The sequence below is a fragment of the Ceratosolen solmsi genome, unplaced genomic scaffold (assembly GCF_000503995.2).
Source record: "Ceratosolen solmsi marchali unplaced genomic scaffold, CerSol_1.0 scaffold1, whole genome shotgun sequence".
NCBI classification, from domain to species: Eukaryota; Metazoa; Arthropoda; class Insecta; order Hymenoptera; family Agaonidae; genus Ceratosolen; species Ceratosolen solmsi.
The window spans coordinates 2,205,104-2,231,156 of NW_011948415.1; the positions used below are offsets into that span (position 1 = coordinate 2,205,104).

The following is a 26,053-nucleotide window of genomic DNA, read 5'->3' on the forward strand; positions in this document are numbered from 1 at the left end:
TACGTGTGCGCGCGCGGATCCGATTGCCTTCGTTGAGTTTCGCAAGCCGACGGCGTTCTGACTAGTATCGCTAGTGTCCGTGGAGCTCGGAGACGGAGAATCGTCCTTGGTGGCTCGAGGTGGCGGGACGCACTGTGTTATTAGTGACTCTAACACCCGAGGTCTCGCCTACAGTGATGTAATGCGTGGGTTATACAATGTGTTTGGCGAACTTACTCGAGCTGAATAGGCGCGCGAGCTAGCATTCGTAGATGTCCTGCCGTCGTCCCCCAACGGTTCACTCCGCTTTTCCTGCCCGTACAGGAGTAACGCATTAGTTTCCCGAACTTGACTGTTTTCTACACATATGTCGAGTACGTCCTGTGCGCCTTGACCAATTGTTTGTAATTGAGAGACTCGGCGCTGCTCCATAATGACAGATAGAGGCAAGATTTTCTACGCATAAAACTCTCGACGATTGTTGTAAATCCTGTAACGCGAGGTAATGGCTTGTGTTTATTCATTAACTTGCAGCAGTACTCGAATATCGATAATTTTACAAAATCTGGATGAACCTGTTCTAGTAGTAAATATGTAAAATTATCGCATATGATATGAAAATACACGTGGCTTATATGTCTGGCTAATTCAATTCATTACTACTTAGTAAGCGTATGCGTATTTTCAGAGGACGCATGAATAATATTAAACGCATACGTCCTTTTCACCATAGTTTTGACGAATGCAAATTACTGCATAATGCACGTGTATTGTAGTCAATTGCTTGGAGCGAAAAGGGCAATCAATCGTACGCCATTGCAAAAGGCAAAATATTATGCAAATACATTTGTAAGAGAATAATGAGATTTTTCCAGTGAAGAAATAATGAGAAAAGCTCGATACAATTATAACGGTAGCACAACTGGTAAATTTGTCTTTAAGAAACATTTGTGATATTATGAGATATATACATACATATATACAAATATGTGCGCGTGTGCGCGCGTGCATGTATGCACACATGCATACATACATGCATACATAAACGGTTACACACTTTTATTATTTCCGAAATTTAAACCATAATAATTTCAACTTCAATAATTTCTAAAAAAAATTTTTATGAACTCGTAAATGTTATACTTTCGGGATTTTTAATCGTCAAAATTAAAATATTCATTTTCTACGGTATTTAGCATTAATTTTTCTTACGTTTTCATTTAATTAAAAATTAAACTATTTGTATATATTTTTGTTTATATATCCATCGCTTGATATTAATTATTTGTATATAATTTTTATTTTCTTATCAGCATTTGATCATGTGAAATAAAATATATATAAGTCTAAAAATTGTAAATAAAATTTAAATGTAATTTGTTTATAACTAAAGAATATTTGTCTTTAAAAAATTGAATCAATTAGAGAAATATCCTAGCGTTTCAACTTTTAAATAAACTTACATTAAATTATTACTAAAAACCGTTTTATTTTACTTAAATTATAAATATAAAAACTATAATAAACTTTAATAATTATGATCGATATATATACATATATGTACACACACATGTATATATACATATACATATAAATTTGAATATATGCATATAAATTAGCTATATGATTTCATTTAGTTTTCACGTATGAATGACGCAAATTAATTTACATGTTCGAAAGGTTTTATTAATAATTTTAGCTTATCCAATGTGCTATATTAAAAATAATTAAAAATAATCTTCTAAATATAAATTTGTATTTAAATAAAGAAATATGCATTAAAGAGTTTCAACGATATATGTGTAACGTATCGTGTAGTCATGATTAAAAATTGTGATCCTCGGAAGATAATTCGAGCTTCGCGATTTCTTAAAAATTTTATGCTTGTCAGATTTATGTTAAACATTTATAACACTTTATTATTTCATATTAAAAGAGTGTTTGAAAGCAAATAGATGGATTTTCAGATGTCTTTTATAATAAATATTTTATTTTCTGAGTAAATTTTCTTTTACATTTAAAAAATTATTAAAACTATTTATAAAGAGCTCGTGCAATGAACTAACATAACAAGTATTATATTTGTGTGAAAATTAATGGATTATCGTACGGGAATGATTTATAATTTAATTTTATTACAGATCATTTCAACTAAATAAAATTCAAAAGAAACTCCTAGTCCAATCTAATCAAATCTCATTTCAATAACATTAGTTATTCAGTGTCAAGCATAAAATTTAGTGTTCAGCATTTGTAAAATTGGATTTAATTTGTGATAAGTTTTATAAACTATCTTCTATCATGGTCCCTCTTATATAAAAATGTATTCTTCAATTTCGAATGTAATTACATGTCATTGATAAATATTTGATATAAATTTCTGATCAGACGACAGTCAATGTTCTCAACGTTTTAACATCAATTCCATATAATTTTCAGTCAAATACAATAACGGACACTAAAAAATTTTCTGTATATATGCAAATGTAAGTCTACTTATGCGAATATTTTATCACGTACTGCAAGACATTATTTTAATAACGCATTACGCAAAGTAACCTTATTTTTAACATTCTAAAAAGCAAAGGAAAATATATTCCCATAAAACTAAAAATACCCTTGAATTTGAAGGAAATTAAAACTTTATAACCAATCGCATATTCTCATGACTTTTTTTTTACATAATAAAGTATAAGTTACAAATTTGCATCGTATTATCGTGCACACTAAATGGATTTATTGTAAAAGGGTTTCGTCCATATTTTCCATATGAATCTCGGCAATCATATGCCAAATAGTCATATTTAATCGTATGAAATCGAAACTGCAGGCTACATGTAGCTAAAGTAGGACTTTAAAGAAACGCCATAAAAACTATCGACTACCCTACGAATCCCATGCCTGTATTACAAAACCGCTGCATCTTCTTCCTCGATACTGCCAATGATTAATTTCATCTTATTGTGTGCTACCGGTTTGGCTGCAGGTTCAAGAGGAGCTGCAGAGAGGCAGCGGGGGCTGTGTCCCGGAGGGAGAGGTGGACTCGGACACGGCAGGAGGTCTTAAGAACGGTCTCGGGATGAGGAGTGCTGCAGCAGGAGAGGCGTCTCGCGTAAAATTGACCAGCGGTGAGGCATGGAAGCTGCCGCCGCTGGAGCCGGTCTCCCACAGCAGCAGCAGCTCCTCCGGCAAGGGCTGCAGCAACTCGACAGTGGTGTCAACCTTGCCCCGGGCATCCCTGGACTCGACGTCGTGAGAGCTTTGCACCAGGTAATTATTACGTATTTGTTTCTTGCGAAGACCCGGGCAATCCCAACGTGCCAATTGAACTTAATACGAATTCTCTAACGCTTCGCCAATAGACGGGGGGGGGATTATTAAAACAATATTTTTCAATACGTATTCGATTATTTAAACATTCAAAAATTGTGAACGCCATCGCTTTATTTGTTCGTAATCAATTATCAATTAAGAGATAATTGTTCGTGAATATTATTAACGAGAATTGAAAGTATCTGATCATTTTTGTACAAAATAAAAAATAATATATTTTAAGCAACGAACATTGATATTTCAATAAATTCATTCGAATATCTATCGGAAAATATTATAATTGTACGTTTATTCTCATGGCATCGTTAATTAAAAATTTGATTGTAAGATCACAAATTCAATAATACAATGAGTACGTTATTTTTTAAATATATAGTTTTATTGAATTTGATTTAGAATAGAGTGGTAATAGTAATGCTTGTTCGCTCAAATATTTTAGATTATTATAAAAAATTATAAAAAAAAAAAAGTATTAATTCAATATTACTTATATATATATATATATATGTTGTATATATCTTTAAATTGTAATTATTATACAGAAAAAATCAATTGTTTAGATAAATAATGAGAAGAGTATGCTTCATGAAAACATAAAATATTGAGTTAATTTTTTAATCAAGTAAAGTCCCATCCATTCTTTTCAATTTTCTTATTGTCGTATCAAAAAAAATTCCAATCATAAAATTTTAAAATTGTTATAAATATTATGTTTAACCTATGATAGAAATATCAATCTAATTATATATAATGTTTAATTAGAATTAAAATACTAAATATAAAAAAGACTTTTCTTCTTAACTACAAGTTTTGGAAAATTTTCAGAATATATTTAAATAAGCTCCTGATAGTAGTATGCAATTATTATTAAATAGATTGAAAAAGATTTCATAAAACGCAATGCTCGTATTATTTTAATAAAAGTTAATGATCAAATATTAATTAATAAATAATTAATTTTATTAACAAAATTACCGTTAACATAATTATTTACCTCGGATGTAAAATGAATGTTGGTTTTCTAATATTGAATCAATAATTACTGTGTCAAATTGAATATTCAATAAATTCCTAAATTTCAATTGTATTATTTTATTTTGTTTATAGTGAATTATAATAAAGTTTTAATTATTTTTTTGAAAATATGTAAGTTATTGGAAAGTATTTTATCGAAAATAATACGAATCATATAATACAAAATCGATTTAATTCCCATTTATAAAAAATATATAAAAATACAAGCAGCATTATTCTGTAAATTAAGCATTACGTATAAACAATGAAATGTCAGCCATACTTTGGCGCTTGTGATTTATATAGAAGAGGTAGTGTTTGTAAGATTATTGTGTGTATTATTGAATTTCAAATTTTCATCAACTCTGTAATGATTTTGTTTGCCTTTCGATGTTACTGATTTGCGTTAAGTACAATCTTCAAATTAAAATAATGAATAAACAAGGCAATAAAATATTAGAATGCCATTTATATTATAAAATTGACGAAAATTATTAAGTCCCAATAAATTATTAGCTTCTTAAATTATTGAAATTAGATATTAATTAAACAACTTATACCACTCAAATTGCTCTTATAAAATTTAATAAAAAAATATACCCAATTTTCGATTGTAATGATGTATTTAATATAATCATTGTTCGATAAGAATACTTGTAATATAAATTATTATGAATAGAAAAATGTATTTTACATATTCATAGAATAATGAAGTAAATAGAATTATCTTAAAAGATATTTATAACAATTGTGTTCATTTATTATTACGTATCATGTATAATCATTAATTATTTTTCAAGATTTCATTTGAATCTGTTGACAATTAATTTCACCAATATAAAACTTATTTTTAGATTGCATGTTTCTTTGGCTGTAAGGCTTTTATTGACATTTCAGCATTATTTCTGATGTTATTTCTGCAAAGATATATGGAAATTTGTGTATTAATGTACCATTAGAAAAAAAAGTTATGCATAGATAAATTATCACTATTATATAACGAATATAATGCAGATAAAAAGCTTTTGTTATTATTATTATTGTTATTATTATTATTATTATTATTATTATTATCATTATTATTATTATTATTATTATTATTATTATTATTATTATTATTAGTAGTAGTAGTAGTAGTAGTAGTAGTAGTAGTAGTAGAGGTAGTAATATAAATTACTACGTATATTATTTATGATAAAAAATATTGAATTTATAATTAACTTACAACTATTTATAAATAACTCAATAATTGCATTAGTATTAACGACTAATTATGAATGTTCGTGAATCGATTATAAGCAAAAACTTTTATATTGACTAAAAACTCAATTGCACACATAATGAATCGTAAAATAATATCTAAAATACAAATAAAAAAATCATATGTGTCATCTAATTGTAGTATTTTTTGTATATTTAAAAAAAAAAACTTAATGACAATTTCGATTTTTTTCCATCCCTCTCGATCAGCCGCGGACAAAGCTGTAGAAAACAAGAATAATTGTTAATCTGAACAGGTCTTCGTTATGCTTTAATCGCCTTTAATGATATTAAATATGATTCGATATTAATGCAGAATTTTTTTTATTTTATATTATACTCCAATGAATAATTTGGTATAATAAATCAAAATGCAAAATATACTTGCAAAAGTGAAAATTTTGCTATATTAATAAAAATCATTACTTCTTAACTAAAAATCTTTTTACTACCAATAGTACAGATAGCATATTTTAATGAATTTTTTATTTGTATAAAAAAAAAATTTCATGTGCTTATAGGCGTCAGAATATATTTAGAAAATTATAGTGTAAAGGTGTTTTATAGCCTAAATGAATTTATAATAAACAAGCTAGTAAAAATTTAAAATGAAAAATCAAACGACGAACTAAATTAAAATTATATTTATGCTTGTGTTTAGGAATGCCACATTGATCTATGCATATTATGCCTCATGTTTAAATTGGATTTATTCAGTTGTTTTTTAATTTACTATAAAGAATTTTAAATAAATATATCTGATTTCGTTATTGCTAAATTTATTATTCTGCATTTGCGATTATGGTTCTAAAATAAAAATAAAACAAATTTTACTCTTTAACTAATTATATAAAAAAAATAATAAAAATATTTGAAACTATTCTATAATACTATATATATATATATATATATATATATATATATATATAAATATATTATTAAAAATAGAATTTTTGTTGCTATTGCAGTAATTTTGTTCATAATAATGTTTATTACAATTATGTGTTTTAACGTTTCTTTGAAGTATTATTTTTTAACTTTTTAAAATAAGATTTTCACTAGCTTATATATTTAACGCAATAATGCGATATTATCTAAAATTTTAATATTTCCAACAAAAAATTTGTATAATTGAATTTATTCAAAAATTTTTAAATGTATATTGATTCTTCCAATTAAAATTTTGATATTCTTTTTTTCTTTTTTTTTGTCAATTAAATGATTCTTTTGCTAAAAATTTTATTACTGTGTGACAGATAAAGAAAATTAAGTTTTGCCGTATTATCAGTTGCAATAAGGAAATACTTTTGCCTTCAATTTTATTTACTAGCTATCTCTCTTTCTCACTCTCATTATCTCTCTCTCTCTCTTTCTCTGTAAATAGCATATGATTTAAAAAGCGAAACTTATTTCTGTATTTAGATAACAATATATTTTCATAGAATATTTTGCAATGCTTACCGTTACAATCTCTTGAGCGACAGCCTCACAAAACCGTGTATATTCTACATTTTAGTTTGTTTTTGTTCATTACTTATTGTGAAATAGTCTTCGACAGTTTAATTGTATCGAATATAATTTTAAAAACTTTATCAATTAATTTACAATATGAATGTTTTGTTAAATAAGAAAGAAATCATTATATATATATATAGGCATACAAACAATTGCAAAATAATGAAACGACAACGTGTTGTTTCCATCTTGTCTTATAAACAAATTATAAATTTTGAAGCTACCGTATAAAATAAACCAAGATAAATTAACTATAATATATTTTCAGAAATATAGTTTATTAGTTGTGATATACAATACAAATAAATTAAGCATACATATTATGACTCATGACGTAGAAAATTTTTTAAAAATCCCATAATCAATAAAGTTACAGATCATAGATGATAATATAATTGTGTAGCTACGAATGGGTCTATGTATATGAGTCATTTTACAACTGAATTAAATATTCCATCGGGTACTCTTTTTAAAAAATGATGTATAAGAAATCATATTTTTAAATGTGTATTTTATAAAGGATAAGTTTATTTACGTTATATACTGGGTCAAATACTCAAGGACTTTTGCAGCCGTTACGTCAGTAAATGTTAAGTCTATAAAAAAGTATATTAGATTTTAGAAAAATCTAAATAACTATGCTTTATAAAAAATAGAACATTATTGAATTAAAGTAAATGATAGATTCATATTAGGTATCTGATAAACGTAAAAGGAAAAGAAAAGAAAACAAAAAAATAAAGTGATACATCTTCTACATCTTCTACTTAGAATTTTCTTAGAATACTTATAATCAAATATCTTTATTGCTCAACATGTCTATATAATGCTTCTTTCTAATCTATTAAAGCTACGGGAAATAAGGAGAATTACGTGGAAAGGGAAAGGGAGAGAGAGAGAGAGAGAGAGAGAGAGAGAGAGAGAGAGAGAGACAGAATAGTGAAGGGAAGGAGAAGGACAGTCGCGGTCGTCGAAATTCTCGTATGCATTGAATTGAGGGCAATTGAATGAAAAACTTTAGTAGCTCCGCAAAGCCTCCCATTCTTCATCTATTTCTTTTTGTTTTTTTTTTTAATTTTCATGCATAGATAAGCATTTCTGTACATCATTTTCCTGCAATTCTTTTTCAAATTCTTCGTTGGATATCACTTGAATTACAAGGTAATTTGCATGGTTAACGTCAATATTATTGCTTGTAATTTTTTTTACTTTAATCCTAAGCTCGTATTATCATTCTCACTGTATCAAGAAAAACTAAAAATAATTCTGATACTCGAAAAGCTCATTACTCTAATATTTCCTGACTTCAATATTGATGCTCCAAATGTGAAATAGATACTTTAAGCTCTCACTTTAAACTCACCCTCTAGTGACGCAAATACATGATCTATACATGAAGCCGTTAGTTTTCATTTCATCGTGTAAAGATAAGAGGCTAGTTTACTAAGAATTAATCTTTCTTGTATTTGCTAAAATATTTATGAGCGAAGTATATATAACCCAATCAAATATTCCCATCGAAAGTATTTTCAACAATGAAAAATAATAAATAGTCCCTGATTATATTCTAATATTCTAATTTATAACTGAAAATAATTTATTGTATAGTATATATTTAAACACTTTCAATATTTAAAGAAATGCATGCTAAAATTACATACAAAAGTTTCTAAAATCCACTAATAAATAATATACATTTCCAATTTATCTTTTCCAGCACAATATCTTTTCTTACAGATTGTTTAGTTTCACATGTAATCTTGAATTTATATACTATCACTTATTTTCTTGGAAATGATTAGTGCATCGGTTAACCTAGGAGAAAGAACTGCATTTTCATCATATATATGATTCTGAAAAGTTTAAATTTTAGCAAAATATCTTAAAAAAGGAAAATTTTCGTCATAACAATAATATTCTCGAATTCTGAGTTGCTATTAATTTCCTTTTAAATTAATTTACAACCAAGTATAATGTTTTCATGACATACCGATTCTATCAACATTTCGGCCACGCTTTTTTCATATTATATTAAATAATTGTAGAAGTATCTGAAAATCTCATAACTAGCTCGGCACTTTATAAAAGTTTAATTATTATCAAAGTTGAAATTTTAAATTCCAATATATTTCCGAGCTGGCGAGAAAAGCAGACGATATTAAGAAAAAAGTGTTAAAATGCACTTTGTCGTAAGCTTCGCCGCCGATTAAAAGAATTCGAACTTATAATGAAAACAAAAAACAAAAAAATCTCATACATTGGTCGCGTTAATTAAATTAAGCAGCGGAAAACGTTTTTTCTGCTTATGTGAGTTAGAGATATGCGGCATAATCGAGATATTACAAGTATCGCAAAAAGGAAAACACGTATTATTTATTTACGCCTTATTCGCTCCACAAGCATCCGCTCTCTCGGTTCTAATTAGCAAAAAGAATGCGACCGTCTCTATTTTCTCTTTCCACAGCGGATCGCGAACTCCTTTTGCGAATCGAAGCGTCGATGGATGCGCCGACTATTACCGGTGGAAGTCTCGAAAGACTGCGTTATCACTCCTAGAGGACAGTGGCGATTCGCTAAGACTGGCGAGGATCTTTATAATCGCAATGCGTTCAGGCTTTTTTGTTTTCACGATATCGCGAAAACTCGTAAAATCGAAGTCGCTTTGCGTTCCGCGAAGGCGACGTCGTTAAACGGATTAAATTCAGAGTGCACCAATCGGCTTTCTCGCCCGGGTTAATTGCACGCTCGCCCGTGTGCGCATTTTATAAATGACCATTGAAAATGATCGCGCTGGATCTAGGAATAATTCAATGGAGCCGGGTTTGCGTAACATATTTACTTGGATGAAAATCACTCGGTAAAGTCGAATTCTTTGAACTTGACAAACGCCTTTAACGACGTATAAAAAATATTACGCGCGATTCTGACAAAAATTTTACTTTAATTGCATGTCCTTAATGAGTTTATAATAATCATTGAAACAAAAGAAATAAAACAATGTTATATAAATATTTCAATTATTATTATAAGTATATATATATATATATATATATATATATATATATATATAATTCAAATTGAATCGTATAGATTAATTCTCTGTGTTTTGTATTAAATGACGCATTTCAGCTATAACGTATATTTACAAAATGCAAGTTACTGCAATTAGGTTGCTACATTTGGATGTAATAGACAATCATAAAGATAATTTTCATAATTAAATATCCAACGTTTATTAATATTTTGGTACAAATTACATTCTTTTTTACATTAAATAAGTTTTATTTTAACTTTCAAAAATTACTTTTTATACTGAAGTTATCAAATAGTTTAGTTTTTGTTGTATAATTTTTTTTTTCTTTTTTTTTTTAATAATTTTCTGTAAATTTAGAAAAACCATTTACAAAATTCAAAAGAATTTCAATGCTCTTAGTAATGTAATGTAATATAGCTTACAATTAAATTGTGCTTGAAAAAAAAGTAAAATTTCCATCAATGTATATTACCGAATGCTTTTATTATATTGGTATTGAAATAAAAAAAAGGTGTATTTACTTATACATAATGTAAAAGTATGAACACATGTTTAGACAATGAAGTAATGTTTCACTGCATCGTTATTATTATATAGGCAGTATGTTCAGCATCTCCATCGCGGCGTATCCCGAGTAATAAATTAATTGACCTTGTGATACAGTGTTACTGCAAGCGCAAGTCAATCCGCTTTATCGTACGTTTTAATTTGTGATGTGGCATGTTCAATTTTTTATAACTTTATTATTTCTCATTGTTTCGTACTATGTAAACCATAGAGAATAACATGCTAAATACCATAGTAAAGTTATTCAATAATTGTATTGTTTGTACTACGAATTCAATTTATTTAAACATTTATCCTTTTACGTTTACATATATATATATATATATATATATATATATATAATTCATTCGATGGAACCTTTTGCTTTTATGAATTTTCAAATATAACGTGAAAATGAAAATTTTAATACTATCGATTCAATAAAATAGGAATATTCTTATATTAATAAACTTTCTCGCACTTTTCTCGAAAAAATCTTGATAACTCCATATGTTAGACACACTTAATCAACGAATCATTGGATTATCCTGTGAATCTTCTATTGAGAAGCTCATAAAAAAGCGAGTCGAAATCGAATATTGAAGGTCGTGGAAAGAATTCGACGGAGCCTTCGAGCGGTAGCCCGATCGCATCCTCGTAAATAGGCAAGCTCGTTTTCATCCCCCCCCCACCCCACCATTCCCGTAAGCATCGCAATCCCCACCTAGAATCTCCCACAGTAAAAGATGACAGTGGCGCTAATCGAGAGCCAATTCCGCAGACAGTGATATCGCTACGCACGGCGCTGGACAGGTCGCGCGAGGAGCTTAACCAGCTCAAAGAGCGGAAGCAGAGGAGCGAGACGGAGCCGCCCCCGACGTCGGTGCGGAGCCACGAGACCGTCGAGTGGCTAGCCCTCGAGAACCACTTGCTGCGCAGGCGTCTCCTTGGCAGGGCCGGTGAGTTTACCAGCGATGCAGCAACGAATGCGTCGCCACCGACGAGGACGCCGACGTCACCACCCCCGCGCACACTCGAGCTAGAGCTTCTAGAGGAAGGGTGAGTAGAGATGGAGCGCGGATTGCCGTGGGTGCTTCCCGTAGCCTAGGGGCGATTGAGTACCCGTAGCCTACGAGGCGATTGAGTACCGCTGAGAATTGCTTGCGCTTCGACTAATTTTCAAATAAGAAGGAGGCCATTAGAAGCCGGACTTCTTCGACTTGGTTTAGTTAGATAAAATCGGCGTCTTAGATCCACTGGGCAAATTTGCTTTTGACAAAGCTGTGCTTTTATGCTTCTCTTGGCCATAGCCGCGCGTATTTTCGCAACGTCAATACGGTGTTTATTAGTTTAGCCGACTCTTTCTCAGTCTCGATACTACTCCCGCGCTTCTTTCATTTTCCATTGCCGCTCTTTTTCCATTTACTCTTTTTATTTACAGTTTTACTGATACTTTGGGATACTGACGTAACGTTTTTATACGATTTTCACGCTTTTTCAGGAATATAATGTTTGTAGTGAATAGTTATGGGATGCCGTTAGCATATAAAATACAGAGCTGTGAGCTAAATAAAGATGCTCGGTATATTTTACACGCAAGCTTATAGAAACTAATATTGACGATCAACCAAATATTTTGAAGCTTTTTCATGTCAAGGATTTTTCACTAAAAATGTAACCAGCTTTCATAATTAGAATATGAAAATAGTTACGATAAGTAGTATTTTGAAGATTATATTTTACATAATATGAGAAATACATTTCATTTAATTCAAATTTCATCTCGACCATTTCACTTCTTTTTTTTTTTTTTTTTTTTTTTTTTTTTTTTTTAACTAACCTTACAATTTTTAGTGTATAAACTTTGATTTTTAATTTATTTTCTAAAGTTTTTTTAATTACATTTCAAGTATGTTAAATTTCTATGTGTACTGTTCAAATATAAATATAAGTTTAACAAACATTTCAGTTTCTATTATTTTAGTATATTCATATTTATAAATAATAACTTTCAATATTCATAATAGTTTATAACATTTTAGTATAAATACGCATACTGTGCATTTTCAAAGAAAATGAAATTATATTTATAATACATTAATGATTAATACTAATGAGTATCATAATCCATAATAAGAATTATAATCATCATAATTATATTTTTGAATATTTTATCAATAACAAATAAAAGTACCGTATAATTCTTTAGAGCTGTCATTGTGTTCGAGTAATTGTAGTCGAATACAATGAAAATATTTCGGAATTCGTTATCATTCCTTAAAAGGTAACATTTTAGTAGTCGTTTATATATCTTTTAATAATTATAAATAACAAATTTATTTATTCATATTTTCATAAAACCAGATAATATTCTATGTCTTTATTATGAATTATTCTATTTATGAGGTAGAAAATATTTTGGATTATTTTAAAATTTTGCACAGTTACAGAGTCAATTTTATGAATATGGGGCAAATAAAAATAATTTTATCGTCACTTTTATTCAGAATTTAATTAGATTTCTTCTATTGGATTTCCAGGTCTATCTAAGAAAATGATTATAATGAATATTAGAGTCTATAAGTGACGAATCAAAGTTAATATTTCTTATAAAATTTTATTATCGTACGCTATTAAATCATTTAAGAATAGCAAATCCATACACATAGACTAATAATATTACTTTCCTTCTATATGATTCTGATTTGATTTTATAGTTTTCTTCAAAGACATGTAAGTTAGATGCAACAAATTTTATTTATGTAGTCGCATTAATTCCAGTCGATATTTAAACTAAATTTTGTAAAAATTAAAATTATAAAAATTAACAATAGGTTTACAAATTTACAATAGGTCAATAAATGTTTATACGTTACAAAGTCATTGCAGTCTATTTTTGCATTTAGAAAAATTTGTCAAAGCCAAAAATCTCAACCATTAGTCCACATAAAATCCACTCCGACGAAATTCTCCTTTAGTAGCTAATAAATCTCACGCCAAATGTTCTGCAAATCTAACGAAAATAAATAACCAAACCATTATGACGATACACTTCTTCGCTGGCACACAGGTTATCAGAGAAAGTAGCAAAGATGGAAGCCGAATCGGGGGAAACGTCGAATGCGAAGGCAAGCGGCCAAGAATCGACCAAGGAGGCCACCGACGAGGAGAAGTCCGCGACGGCATCGGCACCGGTGCCGGACAACCTCGAGGTACTTGCTCGCGAGTCCGTGAGCGAAGGATCACTCGTCGGCGAAGGTAAGGACGAGTCGGAGCCCCGGTCGTCTCACGATGCCAAGTTGACTGACCAACGCACCTTCAACGAGTCGGAGAACGAGTCCGAGGAGCTCGACGACATCGAGCTTATCTTTACGACCGACGATACCTGCAGGGATGTTTGCCTACAGGAGGGCCTTGTATCAATCACCGACACGGACAACTGGCAGCAATCACCACTAACACCCACATCGGTACATTTACACAACGATACCAGACTCTTGCTTTTCCTCGTAACCTTTATGATGACTTTTATTATGTTAAAAATGTAGAGAAAGTGGAATACGTCGTTGATTAAATGTCACTTTATTTCTGTCTTATTTCGATAAAATATTTTTTATAAAATTTAGAAAGATGCCGAGTGTGCATAATTATTAAATGTCTATTTGCATGAACGTTTTGTCAACGATAGAAAGGTTCCAATCAAATAACATTTCAATACACCAATATAAAAATTCAAAATAAAAATATTAATTATAGACCATCTGATACCCTCAAAAATCCAATTCAGCATTAGGGAACTTTTAAGCGTATAATTGTACTGGAATTTATCTAAAAGATAAGTTATATTCACAATGTCAATTCAATAATAATAAATAGTTAATAATTATAAGTGTTTATAAGGATTCAAAATTAAAAGCTCATATTATTCTATCATTAAAATTTAACTGGACTCTCGACTTTCTCGACTTTATATGAAAGGCTGACGTATTGTCTTTACTTTCACAAGAAAAAACTTTTTATATACTTTTTGCAATGGTACTAAAATAATATATCTTTTCTTTAAAACGTCCGTTCGTTTAAAAGTCCGTTATTTTAAGATTCGGGTGAAAGGTTTGAATTTCACTAATATGTATACAAACATTTACGACATACATTTTTTTATCATATATTTTCTTATCTGCATATCAATATTTCTAACTAATTCTCAGCTTCTTTGTTAATCAGCGCTAATCATATATATATATATATATATCGATTAAAAGATTATGAAGATTATGATTAAAAGATTATTGCATTGCAGATTAGTTGATTGAAAAGGCAACTTTAATAATAATTTCTTTTCGTAATTGATTCTTTTAACTCAAGTTTCAGCCGATTTTTGCATTATATTACACACTTGCGTGTTTCACTATCATCTCTTATTATTAACGACACGCTTGATTGTCCTTTTTTATTCGACCGATTAGGGAAGATTATTCGGTATGATACAATGGCTTAATTAGATTTTTCATTTACAATTTACATTAAACCTATTGCAGAGTCACATTATATTTGAAAATAAACTTTTGTAATAACATTACAATTGAATTAACCATGTTTTATTGATACGTAAGATGGCAGAATAACAGACCGGAATCACTTTAAGCTTTAAATCAATTAATTTTTTTTTTACAGACACGCACACACTTACGCACAAACAAACAAACAAACAAATAAACAAAGACACTTCCGACCACAATAAAATTGATTTTACTTTCGATAAAAATATCCATACATTTATTATAATTTATTTAAGCGAAAAATTACAGAGCGTGTATGAGAAATTCAGAGAAATACCTATCATGTAGATAATGATTATTCCGGAATGTATACTCAATCTACTCAAAGCTAACATTACTGCAGCACATGCACATTCATACGATTATGTATTACTTAATAGTGTTTTAATTTTTACTTTTTCTCGAAACAAAAGCCCCTACCGCGTACGAGCTAAAATAAACTTCGCAAAAAGTGGGTTAAGCCCATATCGATACGTTTAAATTTTAACCGATAAATAGTCTTAACTAATGAAGAATGGATCATTCACGCGAAAGGCTCTAAGGCCCATTTTCATTAAATCATAAAGGGAAATTAAAATTGAGTTTAATATTTACAATGCATTAATGATTAACTGTTTGAATTAAATTGATCATGAATAATTCCACATCGTCGGGAATTTTGCTAAATCAATCGATCCCAAAATGCATAAAAGTTGTCAGTTGGTTTCCGGATTCTCGTACAAGCTAATTAATATAATCGCTCGAGCGTCATAAACTTGAGGGTCTGTAAACGTATGTCGTATGCGTCGGCAGAGCGATCAGCACAAGTCTCTACTGAAGAGCGGCCAGTCCAAGTCCGGGGAGAGCGAGGCGGAACTCGCGTGCAACGACAGCACGAGCACGAGCAACGAGAAGCCCGGCTCCGTGGAGGAGGCGGCCTCCTCCCAGAGCAGCAGCATCGACCGCGAGGAGAGCGTCGACAGGTTCGACGAAAGTTCGGGCAGCCGACTCAACAAATTATGGTCCCAGTGCTCGGTCCTCGTCGAGACGGACATCAGCAAATGCGGCGTCCTCGAGGAAGCAGATCTCGTCGCGCGCCACGCCGCTCGGCGCAACACCCTCGCCGCTCCGACAGCCGCATACAGGTACGAGGAACCTACGAACCTCTGTACACGATCGTTTACAGGAGACATCCTGGTCGCTTGAGTTCGCTCCTAGTTGCGACTTGCGGCTGCACCGAGACGAGTTCCTTCGCAGAGCGATCCACTGACTCTGCTCCGGCCCCCTCCACTCCAACCATTTTGCATTGGGCGTTCGGGCGCGTGTTACTCTAAAAATTATAGCCTGCCAAGTTCGATCTCGTTCCCCGGCACTTCTCCGGCACTTCTCCGGCACTTCTACGGCACTTCTCCGGCATCGCTTCCGCTGCTATTAAAATCGCGTGCGACGGCTCTTGGCAATTCGTAATCACGCCATTCGGAGGCTAAACCTTCCTTTCGATCGCCCTGCCCTATTACACAATCCCGGCTATTTTCTACGTGGAGCGGAATCCCGTCACTTTGGCGCTTTGCAATTGAAATCTCGAAAGGTGCGCGATGAGGTATCGAAATCGCGAGCCACATTGGACGACAAAGAGGCTCGCTCGTGTAAGTCTTTTAACGGGAAGTTTGACAGACGGGGTGACACGATCGTGGTCATCGGCGTTCAACGGAGTCAGTCCAGCCATCCCGACCCTGAACCACGACAAGCAGTCGCGCGAATTAATCACCGTTCGCTTCCGACTTTTTCTCAACAGGCCGATAATCCATCGGGAGGCTCTAGCCGCTGGCCGTCGTAAGAGCTCCGCACCACTGAGGCCGGTGATGGACAGGAGCGGCTCCGGGGAAGGCGCACGCCGCGAATCCGGCGCCCAGACTGACATCTCCGCCCTGCCGGGCCAGTGGCGCTCCGAGAGCTACCTCGCCCACAAGGTCGCTCACGCCTTCACCACTCTGCCGAGCAAATTCGCGCTACCGGCGGGAGTGCCAGGGAGGATGCGGCTCTCGTATAAGACGCGCGAGGCCAAGCGGGTCATGCTGTCGGACATCAGTTTCACGAGTATGGTGCCGGAGCTGTCGAGGAGTGCGGATCACCTGTGCCAGGAGAGCCAGAACCAGGTGAGATGGCATCCGTGCAACCGCCTCGTAACCTTTGCACTCCCTCCCCGTTCCCCGCACTCGCCCTCTCGTTACGATTGCACGCGGAGGGCACGATTGAGGAGGGGAGAGAGAGGTTGAGAACTTTGAAGAGTTCGATTATAAATTCGAGTATCTAGTGGTCGAGTGCACTTACTGTATTTGGGTTATTTGCTTCGCGATCAATTTTCAGCTCAAGGTGAAGGCTTGATTTCGTTGCATCTAATGCGAAGGTGAAACGAGTGTAAACAAGACTGAAAACTAATCGATTGACCGAAGTGATATTGACTTAGGTTAGTTCAATCAGCGAGACGCTCAGCAAAGACCTCCATGACTTGTTGTATCTTCTTGTTGCTTTACAAATACTAATCTAATGCAGTTATTCTCTCAATGCCCAATTGCTTACGTAACACATGTTTGTAAGTGCATTACTTAAGGTCACATACGCTGCGCATCTCCCATTAATGGACAGCTACTTAGGGTCCATTAGCCATTGGGGCTTTCTAAAATGTACAAAGTTTTTAATAATTTTTACCGTTCCCAGCTCCTTTGTTTATTTTATTTTTCATTACGTTGAAAAAGATAAAAAAAACTTAAAAATCTATATATTAATAGATATGCTTGTACTTATGAATGAAACAAAAATTTCTAAAATTTATTTTTAGCAAGTGAATTCGAGTGATTCGACAATGTCGAGTAGTATCGAAAAAAAGTCCGCTTACAATTTCTGAAATGCTTAAAATTTGGAAGAGATTACTTTTGTCTAATATAAAATCTTTGCCACAAAATAATATTTTTTAATAAATTTTACTTTTAACCTGAAAGATAATTGTTTTTTTTTTTTTTTTTTTTTTTTTTTTTTAAAATTTCTTTAAAATCACAATGTTTGTGTAATTTATTCGCAAACTACGCTACGTTTTATTTTTGCATACACACGCGCGCACATACAAACAGACACACTCACGCATACACACATACGCACGCGCGAGCGCGCGTACGCCGACACTCACACCACTATATATATATACGCAGTTAGTATTATAATTGAAAAAATATTATTATTTGAAATAATTTTAAGGTATTAGGTTGATCGTCGATAATTAAAGATATTTCGTAATAATAAATGATACGTGAAATTAGATCATCTAAAATGGATTGATTTCGTAACTACGATATTTAAAACTATTTAAGATAATTAAGAGATCTTTATTTTTGTATAACTAATTGCTATTAATTGCACGTGTAAAGTAATCCATGTGATTATTGCATTTTAAGCAAATAGAACTTGTGTATAATTTTCATTAATGTTTTTTATAAAACGATTCTTAGGTAAAAGCATTTAAATATATTTTCGGCTTATATAAACAGTTAAAAATAAGTTTTTTCTTGCAAATGTTTAATTATGTGCTGTATTAAATGAAAATAAAAGTTATCTTATTCGTTTAAAGTAAAATTTAATTTCATAAACGCGCGCGCTCTCTCTCACAACCACCCACCCACACACACCCACAGAGAGAGAGAATTATGTGCTTGTGTAAATAAATATATTATTTCTATAGATTACGAGCTATATTTATTAAACTCTAACAACAATATTGTCACTTTATATATTTGTATAATTATGATGCTGTTACTGTTTACATGATACTTACCCATGGACTTTTGTCATAGTTTTTCTTATATGAATTTTTGCATATAAAGGAGATGAAAGCGTCAAAAATTAATAAATATATTCGTTAGAAAATGCTTGAGATATTTACCAGGTTAAGGATAAATTAATTTTTTTAATTATTCTCTTAGCTGTGCTCGCTATTTATTACATTTAATTTACCTAATGTAGATTGTTACAATTAGCGATACATTGACATTCTAAAATAAATTCTATTAATTGATTAACTGAAGTTATTAGTGATAGTAAATTGGTGAAATATAATTATCGTCTTTTAAGAAAAACACTTTAATCTTTCTAAATTTTGTCTTGGAATTAAATTTATGGTTTGTTTTTTTTTTTTTTTTTTTTTTAATTTGTACATTTCAAGAAAAATATTATTCATTAATTTTTTACATTTCACCGAAATCTCGCGCATCATTTTTCTCTAGAGTCTAGTATTTTCAGAATTTACTCCACGTTGTAAAACACAACCTCCGTAAAAACTTTATCGTAATTACATTGAAAAGAAATGCATTATTCTATCTTCTACTAAACAAACATATATATATATATATATATATATATGCCCGTACTTATATATGCTCACGTGCGCTCGCAAGCATGTGAAAATAAATTAGACTCTAAATAGTCTTTCATAAGTTTTCCCTTCTCTTCCTCTCTTTTAATCCAAATGCAATGATTAATATGTATAGTTTTTTGTAATTTGCTCAAGCGTTTAAACGTATTTTTAAAAAGAACATATTATATTTCAGCATATTTCATTTAACATTGTCATTTGCATTTAATTCGTGTCTACGGTTTATTGAAGAAATTCACTTTAATATTTTCCGTTAGAGATAATAAGAGAGTTAGAGAAAACTTTTCCTAAACAAGCTGCGATTTTCTAAAAACTTTCAGGCTATTTTACGCGCTATATTTACGCTAGAAATTAAATTGTTTAAATATCTATCTTTTAATTGCCGTGATGTAAGAAAAGAAAACTTAACACTATATTCATATATGGTAATAAATTATTTCAATGAGCACTCTTCAATTTATTGCATTGGTCGTGTTAAGCATGATTAGAAAAATCTTGATTTTGCTTTTAATAAATAAAATTTAAATAAGTCGGCTGATCATTATAGCAATGATAAATAATAACGGGAATACAATACCGTTTAAAGAGTTCTTGGAATACTCGCGTACAAATCCAAGAGAAAGTCTTAGACAGTTTTCATTTAATCACGAGCGTTAAGCATTTCGATAGAATATCATTACTACCGTGCGAGCGAATTCACGCAGCTAAGCATAAATATAAGATAGGCTCCACGGTTGTTCATTAAAGACGTCAAAATAACGAATTTTTTCGAACACGAGAGAAAGATAAGTGCGATAAGGAGAGGCCGCGTTTTCCAAACCCAATGAGCCCGAAGCGTATAAATCCCAATGCGATTGAGCGTTCAAAAAAAGCAAACGAGCGCCGAATAAACCAGCCTCTCTTCCTCCTTCTCCTCCTTCACCTTCTGCGTCAAGTTTCCACAGCCGCACTACTACACCTCCCGTGGGGGTTGCGGGCTCCGCACCCCGGAGAGCAACAGACGCGAGTCCTGGAACCGAAGCGGTGCCACCTCGATTGCCGGCCTCCCGAGTCCCTGCGATTGCCGACTCTCGACGGATCTCTACTCCGCTCGCTATCGGGGCAGCCTCTCCTCGATCGCCACGCCGATAAGTGACCTGGGGGGACCCACGAGGCGACACTCCTGGCGCCCCAACGTCGCGGCCTCGTTCGACGGCTGGAGAGGACCGGCTGTTGGCCCGGGTGGCGGCCCGAACGCGAGCTCAGCCGGCCAGCCGACAAGACCCACCTGGTCCTCGATGCCGTCCTCGCCGACCCACGTCCAGCCTCCGACAGCGGCGCTCATCGCCAGGCTCGTCGGCGGCCCCTCACGTAGAGCCCGTTCCAAGGTCACGTTCCAAGGTGAGGCCGCTCTGTCGAATGACATTTCTCGTATCGGACCTCATTTCTACTCACGGACAGCGCAAAATTATTTTCATTTTTTTGCTACTTCCAGAAAGGATGTGTGTGTGTGTGTGTGTGTGTGTGTGTGTGTGTGTTTGTTTATTAAGGCAACTTTATTTTTAATATTTATATACTTTTGGCATTTCTCTTCTATTTCTGGTATCTTCTTCTAAGCACTAAATGACATTTTGATTTTGCCGCTCGATAACTGTTCGGTGTGTCTCTCGTGGAAATTTAATGCTCTTACAATCGTACTTACCTCCGGCTTAGCATTTATAATTATTAATAAGTTGATTTAAGCTCAGGTAACTCTACACGACATTGCTCGAAAATAGAACGAAGCTTGGACTAGTGTTGCAGGTAATTTACACGGAAATATAGAAATTTCTTTAGAAATGCTTTTGCAAATTTATTTCAACATTATATTTTACACGCATTTTCGGCATTTTTCCATTTCGGACAAACATGATATGTCGTAGGAAGCTCTTCATTGTGAAAGGAATACATCTTTCTTCTTTCCTTCGTATGTCTATCGATCTATCAAACGAAAGCAAATGTCAACAACAAAAAATCATTAGTATTCCTACTAATATTCTTACTTCTTAAACGTCAAATTACATTACGTTATTGAGTGTATGACACGTTTTTTTAAAGCAAATCCAATAATCCGTTTATTTTTAACAAAGTACAATTTGACCATATATTTAACTGCTTGTAAAATTACCAATTAATAATCGATCTTTCATTAGTCTGTCAATTTAAAATAAAATATTTTTATCTCTAATAACAACACGTCTCTGCTTACATAATAATTTTTCGCAGCTATTTAATATGCGCTTCTCAAGCATTTCTGTTTCAGTATATTTCTTTTCTTTGTTATTAAAGTTTTTAGCATAGCTCTCTGCCATAAGTACATCGGTATGAAAATTTGCTTTAATAAGACAGAAATTATTGCGTACTACTCGCAATTGGAATCTGTATTTAAGTTATTTTTTTCAATAATAACATGAAACAAAAACGAACAATGAGAAAAATTTAATTACTTCGTCGTCTAATTAAAAATGATACGCTCATAATCTTTTCAGTTTTTCATCATTGTTTTGTAAATTTTATTCAATGTAATAGCTTATTCAATGCCTGTATTTTATTACCAATGAAGAAACATTTAATTACGACAGTTTCGATCTTAATACGATTCTTACCAAACGAAGGATATATGCTTTCTATGCCGTTTTCTCTCACGAATTTATATTATTAGTTCAGCTTTTGTCGCCAAAGAAAATCTTTTACGCTTGATTTAATTTAAAAAATAATTATATTTTGATATTCTATTCTGTCTAAAGTAAATGTTGTAAAAGTAAAAGTCTGTTGGATAATGTAAAAGTCAGTCCCCATAATTTTATAAAAATTACGAAAAAAGAATGACAATCATGGAGTACATGAAAAACATGAGATTTACAAGTAATAATAAATATTTCAGCTTCCCAGCTATTTATTAGAAATTTTCGAACAATATTTGTTTTTCTATTTATTGTACTTTAACCGCGTCACCTGCATAACTTTGAAAATCCTTAAACGGATCTATTTAGTAAATTGAAAAATGCTATCTTGAACTGCACCTTACAACGCACATTTTCGTTCGTTTGTCAATCAACTAACCGAGCGCGATTAAGGATATTTTCAACGTCCGCATTGCGAAGCAAAATGTTTGTTCGGAATTTTCTTCCAAATCGAATGGAGGGCAATCAAAATTCACCTTGCATCGATCCTCGTTGACGATTAACAAAGTTTTTTCCGGATTTGTCCTGTTTGCTCAGAATGTCCGATGATCCGCGGCAGCTTGCCGAATCTGCGCTCGGAGACGCTCGAGGACAATAGCGGCGACTCGACCGAGTCCTTGATTGACGAGGCCGAGGATTACCTGAGGCGCAGCATCGACTCCATGCTAACGATCTCGACGTCCGGGGATCCAGGCGCCCGGAGGCACTTGGCCCGACGAAGAAGGGCGCGCAGGCATTCCGAGCCCGATTTGTTTCGCGATTGGAATCCGCCTCGGGACGCGAGGCCCTACTTGCCAAAGGTGAGCGAAGACGCTGCGAGGAGATGTTTTACCTGGTGCTCGCGGAGACAAGCTACGAGTAGCCCCGGTAGTTTTTACCGCTAAGCCAATCATTATTATGGCAAAGTCCGAATGGGGATTTTGGTGATTGGAGATACAGTTGGGCTTTTGAATAGCCGATGAAATTAATCTGCTCGGATGATAAAAGTTTATTTTCTGGCTTGTAACATCTAATATTAATTAATAATATAAATCTTTAGGAGAGCCGAAAGATAGTAATTAAGATTACTTACTACGATCGATGGACTTTATTCGGATCGGCTGGTAATGCTCGTTGATATTGTATTCGATTACGTCGACACTAATACTACTTAACCATCTACTCTATTACGACTTTTTCCAAATATTTGGTAAAGCAGTGAAAGCTATGGGAGTCCTCGAATGAAATCGTAAAATTTTATTAATGAAGCTGTCGCTTCTCCTCCCTATTCTTTTTTTGCCGCGCAGATACCACGAGATCTCAAATTGGACCATCTAGTTAAGGTAATCTCCCCGGAGGGGAAGATCCTACAAGGTCGCGTACGATACGTCGGGCCCATCACCGGCAAAGAAGATGTGCACGTAGGCGTTGAACTTCCAAACGAAAATGGGATATCCGATGGTACCATCCATGGGAGGCGATACTTCGATTGGTGAGCTCCTTTCTTCCTCGAGTTCTCGAGCGAGTTTTTTCAGTTGTCAATCGATCGATGACAATGTTTTACGCTGATCAAAGTTTCGTTTAATTGCTTATGTAGAAGCTCTCTTTTTTCTTTTCTTTTCTTTTTCTTTTCATTTTCTTTTTTTTTTCTTTTTTTTTTAAATAGTTAAATATTTATGCTGTGCATTATTGATTTCACTGAATATTAAAAGCCATATTATCAACGAAATCTCTTTACTTACTGATCTAGAAAAAATTGTTTTATTTACGATATTTGTATTATAAAATCCAAATCTTATTTTGATGCTCAACTTTTTGCTTGCGAAACAGCAATATTCAGCCATGCATATCCATAATTGATCTCGTTAACGTTAAATTTTCGATAACAATTATTCTCGCCTTCACCACAGTCGTACAATTATAGTTGTAATAACGAGAATAAAAGACGTCGATTAAAGTTTTTATAGTTACTCTCTCTCTCTCTCTCTCTCTCTCTCTCTCTCTCTATTAACATACTTCTACGTAATTCGTTTCACAAAGTTTCTCCTTACATAATTAACATAACTTCAGTTTCTAATTCCAAATTTTGTTTCACTTTTTTAATTGGAAAAAAATTCAGATTTGAAAAATAAAATATTTTCCAATTAAACGAATGCTTCTAGAAAATCGCATATATTTACATACGAGTTTCTCTATGAGTATTGCTCGCTTAAGATCGTACATTCACGATTCGATGCATATAGTAGAATATAACGAGTGTCCGCACGAAACGACAATTACGGCAATTTCTATTCTTCATTAAACCTAAACTCACTGTATTATATATTAATCCCCTAGGACTTGGAATACAATGTTTACAGCAGTTTATAATTAGACTCGATGCTATCATCACTTTTAACAATTTATTGATACGCGTGGTAAATCGCACGGTTCCTTCAAATCATAATAAATAAGCATCATACGACGATTACCAAAGCCTAAACGATCCTTATAATTACAAAATGTACTCGGCCCAGCTAATCATCAAGAATAACCGCGGCTAAGACGCTCATAATAGATGCCATTCGCTTAACACGAGCCTCTCGTTTATAATAAAACGAAATTTGCGGGCCTCACCGAGGCGAAACTAAATACCATAGCTTAATTGTATTCTTAATAACAACGTAATAAGCTTAGCCCCTACCTACCATGCGCGTCTAACACCACGTCCCGTGATTTTACCTCCTTCCTAAATTCGATACCACAATCCGGACTACGGATAAATAAAGAAGAATGTATTTATCGTCCGACAGTGAGCCCGAGCACGCGATCTTCGTGCCCTTCAAGAAGGTCGTCCTCGCCTGGTGCACCACTTGACCCGAAATCGGCGCCTCCTACGAGCTTTTGGCTCCGCGACCATCAACACCCAGGATCCTGCTAACTCAGTATACCGTTTGAGATCCGAAGCACCATCGATGTTACACGTCTTCGTAAGCGCATGTTTTCTACCTGCTTCGACCCCGCTGGATGTGCTTTTCTTTCCCCTCAAGGACCTCGCGCTCTCCTTCCCCTACTCACTTCGAGTGCACGACGAGTCGACGAAGTACAACACGACCTCGCTCACACACTCGATTCACTCAACAGTATTAAGGATATTATTGCCTGGTTTTCTAGAGATTTCGGATGCTTAGAGGAGTGACGATGCATTACTTATCGATATGTTTCTCCGCACAGCCGTATGGATGAAAGATAAGAGTGCTTGTAACGATAGTCAAGTGGACTGGCACGATTTATAAATATTCTTATGATTTGATTTGACGTTGGTATTTTTGAAGCGAGGTAACATCACTTTTGATGGCGTATGAACGAGAAATTTTATTTCTTCCAACATTATTTATTAAAAGTGTAGCTGCAATTGTTAAAACTATGCATTTACCTATCAATTATTAAAAGATTTAGTCGGCAATTTATTGTACATAAGCAAAACAGAACAAAACAAAACAATACAAAATAAAATAAAATAAAATAAAATAAAATAAAATAAAACAAAGCAAAGCAAAATAATAGTAGGCGAAACTCGCGTCACCGCCATTATTATTATTATTATTAATCTGAAGGTATTATCACGACGTGATTTTGATTAGAAACTTGTCACCTTATTAATATTTTGACTCGTTGCATTCTTAACGAGTGATAAAAAAGAATATCTATTTTGCATATAACAATCTGCAAATTAATTATCTCCAGGTGT

At 33.1% G+C, this 26,053-nt stretch overlaps 1 protein-coding gene across 1 annotated transcript; it reads left to right on the forward strand.

Annotated features, from left to right (window-relative positions):
* Positions 1–396: 396 nt before the first annotated feature.
* Positions 397–25,800, forward strand: LOC105369053 (uncharacterized). The gene is made up of 10 exons (XM_011508294.1): positions 397–481; positions 2,966–3,249; positions 11,463–11,743; positions 13,752–14,151; positions 16,033–16,364; positions 17,015–17,375; positions 20,578–21,022; positions 22,882–23,144; positions 23,631–23,815; positions 25,116–25,800. Exons 2-10 carry the CDS (start codon positions 3,115–3,117, stop codon positions 25,177–25,179), a joined length of 2,466 nt encoding a protein of 821 aa, XP_011506596.1. The 5' UTR covers positions 397–481; positions 2,966–3,114; the 3' UTR covers positions 25,180–25,800.
* Positions 25,801–26,053: the final 253 nt, after the last annotated feature.